The following is a 9,564-nucleotide window of genomic DNA, read 5'->3' on the forward strand; positions in this document are numbered from 1 at the left end:
TTTAACAAAATCAAACCTTCAAAATTCCAAATTGTATCAAATGATCGCATCAACTAAACTTAAAACGTCAAAATAGAAACCAAATGTTGTAAACAAAAAATTATCAATTAAAAAAAATATCATAGAATACATTTCTTAAATGTTGGTTCTTAATCAAAAAGGGCTTTATGCATAATCTATTCATGAAAGTTTGTGTGTAAATAAATCTAAAGTATTTTCTGTTTAAGATCTTGTATAAATCATTGATTTCAACACACATTAAGTACATAACGATATTAAATGTGCTTGTTTTTGCACCTTCTATTTCGACACTAAAATTGAAACTGATTCGCCATTTTCCGATCCGTGTCCCAGCTTACCTCCTATTCCTGTATCAGCCTCGGTCACATGCCTTTCAATGAAGAATGCTGGTCGTTTCGGCTCAGGTAAATGCATATTTTCATTTGTAAGCATAGAAACAACTTCTGACATGGTAGGTCTATCTGTGGCAAGGTCTTGAACGCATAAGAGACCCACATGAATGCATGTCATTACTTCCTTAGGAGTGCATGTATCTTCAAGTACAGGATCCATCAACTCCAAACCTCTTCCTTGGTTCCACAATTCCCATGCCTACATTTTATAACTAAATCTTTAATTTGTTTCAAATGGTAAAAACAAGAGTTATTATTAAGTTACCAATCCTAGAAGGTTTAGTGGGTGTTCCACATCATAGCTCGCATGATTCATCTTGCTGCTTATAATCTCAAGCAACAAAACTCCAAAACCAAAGACATCTATCTTGGTTGAAATGATGCCATCTATCAGATACTCTGGAGGCATATATCCACTAGGTATCAAATTAAGAGTTAATACGTTAGTATTTTTCATATTTATATAACACAACTTTCACATAACCACTTATGGGCTCACCGTGTTCCAACGACTCTACTGGTATTTACTTCTGACTCGTTGATCCCAAATAACTTAGCCATGCCAAAATCTGATATTTTTGGCTTCAGGTAGTCATCTAACAAGATGTTACTGGCTTTCAGATCTCTATGGATGATCCTCAACCTTGAAAACCTATGGAGATACAGAAGCCCCTGAGCAATGCCGTCAATGATTACAAATCGATTGTTCCAATCCAGCTTTCCTTTCTTTGTAGAATCTGTTAATAAATGAGTAGCAGTAACCAAACAAAGAACCAAGTTCATACAAATGATATACTGAGTGTTAGACAATTATAAGTTCTTACCAAACAGAAAGAAATCCAAGCTACTATTAGGCATATATTCATATACAAGGATTTGTTCTTGTTTCTCGATGCAACACCCTAGAAGCCGCACAAGATTAGTGTGTTGAAGTTTGGCAATGAGTTCAATTTCATTCTTAAACTCTATGACTCCTTGTCCAGAGGTTTTGGAAAGTCGTTTGACCGCAACCTCTTGCCCGTCAACTAATTTTCCCTGTGAAATGCATCACATAAAATTTCAACATCAAATCTTCTTTAGTAGAAGAATGCCTTTGAAAGTTTACCTTATAAACTTCACCAAAACCTCCCTTTCCTAGCGTATTAGCGCTTGAGAAATTGTTTGTGGCAGATGAGATGCTCTGAAAGGTGAAATAATGCAGCTCAGTGTTCACATTCTTATCTGTTCGTAGGTAAATGTAGAACCGTCTCATGCGCCTCATCTGATGCAGCAACAGCTTCTTAATTTTCTTAGTGATCTCTAATATTTTAACAAAGAAATACTTGTTAGATGACTAAAATGTCATCTTTGGAAGTCATCATATGTACATAGAGCTAAAAGTCCTGTAGGAATGTAACATTGGCAAACAAAAATGATAATAGTGACCTTTCTACCAAGCTATTAATATCCTGGATGACAATATATGGGAATATTAATATATTTATTTGAATGAAGTGTGAATGGTGAGGTTGGTACCTTTAAGATCAATGTTCTTGTATACCCAATAGCTCGATAGGAGTACAGCTGAAAGTATAATCATGATAATCAAGCCAATCAAGATAGTCAACCCAATCCAATTCTTCTCCTTCTTCTCCGTCTTCACTTCTGTTTACCACGAAAATAAACTTTTTTTTTCTTATTTTCTCATGATAAGTGTAGATGTTGTTTGTCATAAGGTACAACAACGTGTAATACTGTTAGAAAATAAAATAAATAAAAATATTATAGGATTAGAATTAATATTTTTCCCATATTTAGAAGATTCATGACAGCAAATAAATCAAAGAGTCGTTAGAGCATGATCAAAAGGATATCCTTTTTTTCTTAATAGCATTCCTTGTATAGGCTTAATTGTTTCTTTATATTGTATTCCTTTTTATTGTAATTTAATCAAAAGTAGTTACAGAGAAGAAAACCAATTTCATCTCTCTTTCTCAACAAATACTACACACATGCATGGTAATTTTTATGCATTTAGGATGTCTCTAATTTGCAACGGCATTGTGAACATTGGGATATTGGAAGAAAGGTGAATATCGCATCTTTAAGTTTAGAACTCCTAATGTTTTGAAATTGTTAGTCCTATTTTGGTGTTTTAGTATTTTGTATTGTAATTATATGTATTAGGCTCTAGTTGTTAGTTGTGAATGTTTAGGCCCAAGAGAAAGAATGTTGTAAAGCTCATTGGGCATTTGATGTGACATACTTCTCATACATGCTACCCTATAAATAGGAAGCATGTCATGAGAAATAGAAAGGTTCATGATTAATCAATAGAAAACCTTTTGCTAACTCTCATTTTCTCTTTCTCTCGGCTTTCTTTCTTTCTCTCAAACCACCCTAAAATAACATCTCAAGATCCGAGACCGCTTAGGTGGTTTAGTGTGATTTCCGCTAGCACTAAGCTGGGTTGATCCAAGATTATTGTTAGATTCACTCGCAAGGGACCTACAATTGGTATTAGAGCTTCGGCTCACTAGTTGAGGGTTTTGGATCACAACCTTGGATTTTGATCTTGAGTAGAAGAAAACAAGTGTTCTTGAAAAGAAAGTTCACAAAAACCACAAAAAAAAACAAAAAAAATACAAAAAGAATCGGGCAAAATCTTCACAAAATGTCTTAGAAAGTGTTCTTGGTGAAGATAACAAGTGTTCAAGTTCTAGATCTAAAAAGGTTTTAGGCTAAAAGATGATAAGCTTTGGTGTTACGGGTTGTTGAAAAGTGTTAAAATTAACAAGTTAAGTTTTTTCGCTTCTCATGGCATCAAAATCAGTATACCAACCTTTGACCTAGTACTGACAAGTTAGGCGGAACAGATCTCGAGAAAGATTGCTTCTGGAAGCTTAAAACTTTCGCTTTTCGCTAGGAATTTTTTCGCTTTGCATAAAATCTTTTTCGCTTCGCATCACTGTTCACTTTTTCGCTTCACTTTGAATTTTTTTTCTCGCTTCGCTTAGAACTTTTTCGCTTCGCTTTATTGTTCACAATATTTTTCGCTTCGCTTCGCTTGCTTAACTTTTTTTCTTCGCTTAAAACATCTTTTTCGTTTCGCGCGAAAAAGTTGATTGTTTTAAATTTCAAGTTTTCTTAAGGATTGTTAAGTGTTTGAGACCACCAAGACCATGACGAGCACTGATTCCGAGTTGTTAAAAGGATATTTGTTGTTGGAAAACCAAGTGGGAAACCCTCAAAAGCCTCCTAAGTTTATGACCTTAGATGACAACTTTGCCGACTTCAAATGGAGGTTCATGAACCACATCTCATTGACTGAAACTGACCTAATGAGATGTTTTGAACAAGGTCCTCATATTCCTGTGACTCGCACTGATGCTGGGGAACAACTTAAGACTGTTGAAAACTATGATCAAGCAGACAGAGACTTATTAGCACAAGACAAGAAAGCATATCTCATTTTAACTGTCTGTCTTTCAAATGAGATCACTGAGACTCTTCGTGAACACACAAGTGCCAAGGGTTTGTGGGAAGCACTTGTTGAAAAGATTGAAGGAAATGCTGAAATTAGGGAAAACAAGAAGGCCCTATTGAAGGAAGAGTTCAACATGTTCAACCATCGACAAGGTGAAGTTGTGTTGGATTTGGTAAAGAGATTTGAGAAGCTGATGGTTAGAGTCAAAGCTTCCAATGTCAACATAACCAACTTTGAGGTCAATCACAAGTTGATGAATTCTCTGCCCTACAGTTGGAGTACAAATACAATCACAATCAAGAGAACTACAAATCTAAATGCCATGACAAACAGTGATTTGATTACTACTATCAAGTCATTTGAAATGGATGAGCAGATGAGAATGAACAATCATCTAAGTTCTCTGAATCAAGCTGGAGTGAGTACTGCTTCCTCAATGCCAACTATTTTTATTAGCAACACTCAACAGAATGTGTATCCTGTGACCACTCCTAAGTACTCCCCAAGTGTGCCTTCACAGCCAACTGCTTTCATCTCAACCAGCAATCCATCAGACTCTTCAAGTACAAGCTCATTTCAAAAGGCAGTTGACAGTGCGGTTGCCCAAGCATTGCAAGCTCAAGGGATCTCCACATCTTCAAAACCTCAAACAAGCAAACCTTCAAGTTACTGTGAAGCTCTTCTGTTGTTGAATGACTCAAATATCTCAATAGTTTATGCCTTTCTGTCATGTCATGAAGAATTATTGCAGGGAAATCTATTGCCACCACAGTTTGAGGCAGGGAATTGAGAGATATCAATCAAAAGGATCTGGAAAAGTTGGATATCAAGTACCAAATGGCAATGGTTGTGCAAAGAGCCACAAACTTCATGAAGACATATGGGAAGGATAGCTTCAATGATTCTGACAGGAAAAGGATTGGGTTTGACAAGACGAAGCTACGAAGCTACAATTGTGGTGAGATGGGTCACTTTTCACGAGAATGCACGAATCCTTCAAAGCCAGCAAATGATATTCGTGTGACCGAGGTGACAGAGGAAGAAAACAGTAAAGTTGCTGGAAAGAGGCATGAAGTGCAGAAGCCAAGCAGCTCAGCTCAAAGAGTTGGGAATCATCCACACAAGGGCAATACAAGTACAAACTCAAAGGCCCTAGTCTCTCAATCGGAGGTCCAAACTGGTATGGATTGGGATGATCAATACCAAGAGCTGCATAATCCTCTCAACATGGCTGGCATGGCATTCACGACAAATGATGAAGCATCCTCATCCACTGCTGCTAGTTCTGATGCGTCACCCTATGATGAGGTAAATAAAAATCTGTGTTCTCAAGCTTGCGTGAATAAAGTTACATATTATAGATATCTTCAGGACGAAGTTTTGAAAGAAAATGCAAAACTTCGTCAACTAAATGTTGAATATGTTAAGGTTGACAAGATTTATGTTGAAAAGATTAAAACTCATCACGATGATGTTGCAAATCTTAAACTTAAAATCTTTCGAAGAGCACAATATCATCTATTATAAGAACATAATTAATAATTTAAAAGATGAGATTGAAAAGTTGAAACTAGATATTTCTGATAAACGAGAAAAGGAAAAACAAGTTGAAAGATTTGAAGCATCATCTGAACAATTAAATGATCTTATTGGAGCTCAGAGAAGTACTAAAGTTAAATCGGGACTAGGTTATGATTATTCAGCGGTGCCTCGACCAATGAATGATAATTACACTTGCCTACCCCATTTTAGCTATAATACTTCTCCTCATGAAGAGATGGCCTATGGGATTGGTAAGGTACCAAAACCAGTGAAATTCGTTCTTGCTGCCTCTCCATCAAAAGCTCAAATTCCATCATCTGGTAAGTCTAATGCCAACGTGTCTTGTATAGCAGGTGATGTAAGTGGTGATTGTGGGAAGGTTAACCAAGGTTGTAAACCAAAAGGAGAATTAGAACCACGTTTTGAATCTTGTGTGGAACTAACAAAAACGATTAACAATCCTGTCTGTAATAAAGTGTGTGAATCAATGTTAAGAAGCTTGATGTCAGGATCAAAAGCTGTGTTTTGTGAAACATCTAGTGATGACTGTTGTACAAATATTTGTAATGAAAGTGAATATTCTTCTTTTGATTCAGAATGTAAAACTGTTTTTGATGAAACCATTGAAGTTAAGGTTAATGAACAGACTAGTCAGAGTTGCTCATCAACTAATCATAATGTTGAGAACTTAGCAAAAGAGAAATCCAAATTTGAAAATGAAAAACCAAGCACCTCCTGTAAATATGTGCCACCAAAGAAAACTTCTTTTTCCCAGTATACAAATTTGAACAATATTGCTCAATATTATGATCAAATTGATAGTGACTATTATTATTCTCAACAGAAACCCAGACATCCAAATTATTTTGCTTCAAAATTTTCAAATGTTCATCATTATCAGTCAGATATAGGTCACAGACAAGTTAACCCAACCACATCACCTTATCCCAGATATCTCAGTGATCAAGATATCTATAATTGCATCAAAAGAAAATGTTGCTTTGTTTGTGGCAATCCGTCTCATCTTGCAAGACATTGCAAGAACTGGCATAAGCGATAAAGAGACTTCAACAGTAAGTTTGGTCAGACATTTCCTAAGTATAATGCTCAAACCAAGAAAATGCCTAACCAAACTTACACTTCAGCTAGTGAGACAGATTTAAGACCCAAAAGAACCGAAAAAACCAAGAAACCATTTTGGCTAACCCAAAGAGAAAGGAAGAGGTTAGCTAAGGAATCTGAAGCTGAAAGGCCTAAGAACCCTTCAAAGGTTTTCTCGAAGGCTAATCAAGAAGATTTTATGATTAAACCTAAACCAAAACGAAGGCAATCAAGAAACTCATGTGGCAACTATTGAAATGTGATTTCATTTTCTATGTGGCAACTATTGAAATAATTTGGATCAGGGTCAACAGATAAGAATATAAGGATAAAGAAAAAGATTACTTAAAGTTTAAATTAAATTGTTTAGTTTAATTGTTTGGTGTATCATATAGATTAGATTAGTCTAGTTAGTGAGGTTGAGTTTGAACTGGTATGTAATAATTTTAGGTGTGACAAGTCGAGTTTATTTAATAAAGGAGTCGAAGCCAACGTTGGCATCAAACCCATTGTGTTCTTCATTTTAGAAGGTTATGGGCCATTAGTATGTGACAGCAAAAAGAGTAGTAAGCCTACTAACCTCCATAATAATCAATGGTGTAATATTCATTGTGTTGCTCAGCGGTATCTTGTCTGTTACGTCTGTATGCCTGTGTTTCGTCTACCCTTTTACCAAAAGTCTTGCAGCCTACTCTGTTTCTAGTTGTAGCATACGCCACACAAGAACAGTTGCTCCAACATATTCTTTGGCAATCATATAAGTTATAGGTTTCATCATATACATATTCATCTAAAAGACTATAATAATAGTAGTCATAGCCTTGTCGAATGCGGTAGTGTTTCCTGCATTTTACGTTTTCAAGCTCATCTTCCACACAGCCTGGAGGGTCATTAATGAAGCGGCAGTGGATGTTTAATTTTAGAGGTGAACCCTTAAGCTGACCATCTTGATGAATTTTCAGTGCTGGATATGAATCATATGTTCTTGTTAAATATGTGAAGGATTGCTCAGCCTCGTTAGAAACATAATCAAAGCGGACATCTTGACCAGAAGATTGTAGATGAGTATTTTCAAATTCGCCATTCCGCCAAGGTCCACTCGCCCAGTGGGCATTCCCTTGCCTCAGAATGACCATTTGGCCTGTTCCATTGAGGTCTAATGTAAATAACCCCTGGGCCGGTAGCTCATCGTTCCGCCAAGAAGTCAGGGACCATCTGTGCCCGGTCTTGAGATTAATCCCCAATTTCATTCCAGGTAGAAGCGTGTCTGTTGGATAATCAAAGCTTTGCCATAATACCCGCTTAACAGATCCATCTGGATGCAGCTCCCGAAGCACCAAATTCCCTGAACCCAACAGTGTAACACTTGCGTTGCGTGTTGCTAGTGGAGTTGGACTGAAGAGATCAAGAACAGTGCCTGCACTAGATAAAATGCTCAGCTTTCCATTAACATCGACGATGAGCTTGCCGTATATATCTCTGATCGGATTGTTTCTGTTGGCGACCCAAACTGCGTCCTTAGGTGCCCTCTCCCTAGAGTCATCCAAATTGTAAGGGTAGTTGATACGGTTTAGTCTGAAGAGTAGCTTTAATTCATCCGGATTATAGGATTTGATTTGGTTATTTCTATAGAATACCCCTAAATAAGGATTCACCATAGTTCCAAAACTAAAGAACTTTAAACAGAAGACGTTGTTTGACGAAATCAACTCGTCCCAGTCCTTGAGTTCTTGACCTTGATGTAAGGTATCAGTTTCTGAATAACAAGGATTGCTGAACAAAACACAAAGTAAAGTGAGAAAGGTGAATTTGCTTGCATATGCCATTGTTTCAGGATAGACAATCCAAGATGAGAAGTGATTTGCTTCAAAAACCTTATGGTTTAGTCAACATCTGAAATGGATGTTGGTATATTTAGAGCCGTGCCGCCTTGTTTTTCTTTTTATTCAATCAACATCTGAAATGGATGTTACTATATTTAGAACCGTGCCGCCTTGTTTTTCTTTTTATTCAATCAACGCTTCGTTCTTTTTACTTAACACCTGTCAACACATGAATGCACACCCTTTTTATAAGAAATTTTAATGCTAGGTATGTTTGAAAGGTTATCATGAATATTGACAATTAGTAAATGAGAACCAAAATATTTCATTTTCAGATATTGAGACAAAGTTTGAGAAATGAGTTTTGGTCTTATATTTTCCAATCAAACAGGCATGTTATACCATGATACACATGACTACACTTAATAATACAGTGGTGAGCTCTTATACTATGGTAAACATGACTCCATTTATATTTTTTATTCTATTTTTTTTTTTTTGAAAGGCAAGCTTGCAGTAAAAACCACACCCGGAAAGAAAACCAAACCGAGACAAAACAAAAATTACATGCCAAGTAACAGGTTTTTGAGCCACGTCACCCAGTTCAAATAAAACAACCAATTTTTTATTCTATTTGAAAAACAACCAATTTTAAAATTAATTTAAAGAAACTAAGATAAAAGTTAAAGATATAGAAATATTATTATTTAATAATGTAAGGCCCCCTTTTTTAATAAATTATATTGCTTTAGATTTTTTCAGTATAGATATAAGAAAAGAATATTACTTTTATGTTAATAAACTAGTATATCAAGGAAAAAGTTTTCAATATAAAAGATAGTTGTATTCATAGATGGCGATTTAATCGATTTGAAAGTAACTATCAATAAGAATGGTATAATAAGTTAATAACTAAAAAACAATAATAGTGTTTTTTTTTAAACAGAAACTCACTGTCTAATCTACTCTTAAAATACATCTTTATTAACAGAGCTTAAAACTACAACCCTTGGAAAAACAAAGTTTTATTAAACTTTTTAATACCATTAGGCTAAAAATCTTTTGATAAATAATAACAGTTGATGATTAAATTATTTTGAAAGGCTTGATGATGTTACTATTTGAGGTTGGTAATTCTCGATGGTACATTATAACATCACCCTTAAATTAATGTGTTTGGTATATGTGAAAGCTCTGACATCTCTCTCCTATTACAAAC

General features: G+C 35.5%; 1 protein-coding gene across 1 annotated transcript; it reads right to left on the reverse strand.

The window, feature by feature from the left end:
* Positions 1 to 288: 288 nt before the first annotated feature.
* On the reverse strand, positions 289 to 8,387 carry LOC143593869 (G-type lectin S-receptor-like serine/threonine-protein kinase At1g67520). Its single transcript, XM_077073351.1, has 7 exons — positions 7,103 to 8,387; positions 1,929 to 2,057; positions 1,519 to 1,712; positions 1,238 to 1,448; positions 913 to 1,150; positions 679 to 829; positions 289 to 612 (listed from the first exon to the last, which is right to left on the reverse strand). Exons 1-7 carry the CDS (start codon positions 8,346 to 8,348, stop codon positions 301 to 303), a joined length of 2,481 nt encoding a protein of 826 aa, XP_076929466.1. The 5' UTR covers positions 8,349 to 8,387; the 3' UTR covers positions 289 to 300.
* Positions 8,388 to 9,564: the final 1,177 nt, after the last annotated feature.

This window comes from Bidens hawaiensis, unplaced genomic scaffold, assembly GCF_021521415.1.
Source record: "Bidens hawaiensis isolate Kalapana, Puna unplaced genomic scaffold, B.hawaiensis_p1.1 tig00042877_1, whole genome shotgun sequence".
In the NCBI taxonomy this organism is placed as follows: Eukaryota; Viridiplantae; Streptophyta; class Magnoliopsida; order Asterales; family Asteraceae; genus Bidens; species Bidens hawaiensis.

Coding starts and splice junctions, on each gene's coding strand:
- LOC143593869 (XM_077073351.1), bottom strand. CDS start 8,348: ATGGCATATGCAAGCAAATTCACCTTTCTCACTTTACTTTGTGTTTTG. Junction 1,151..1,237: donor CTTGGATTTCTTTCTGTTTG/GTAAGAACTTAT, acceptor ATTTATTAACAG/ATTCTACAAAGAAAGGAAAG. Junction 613..678: donor CACTAAACCTTCTAGGATTG/GTAACTTAATAA, acceptor TATAAAATGTAG/GCATGGGAATTGTGGAACCA.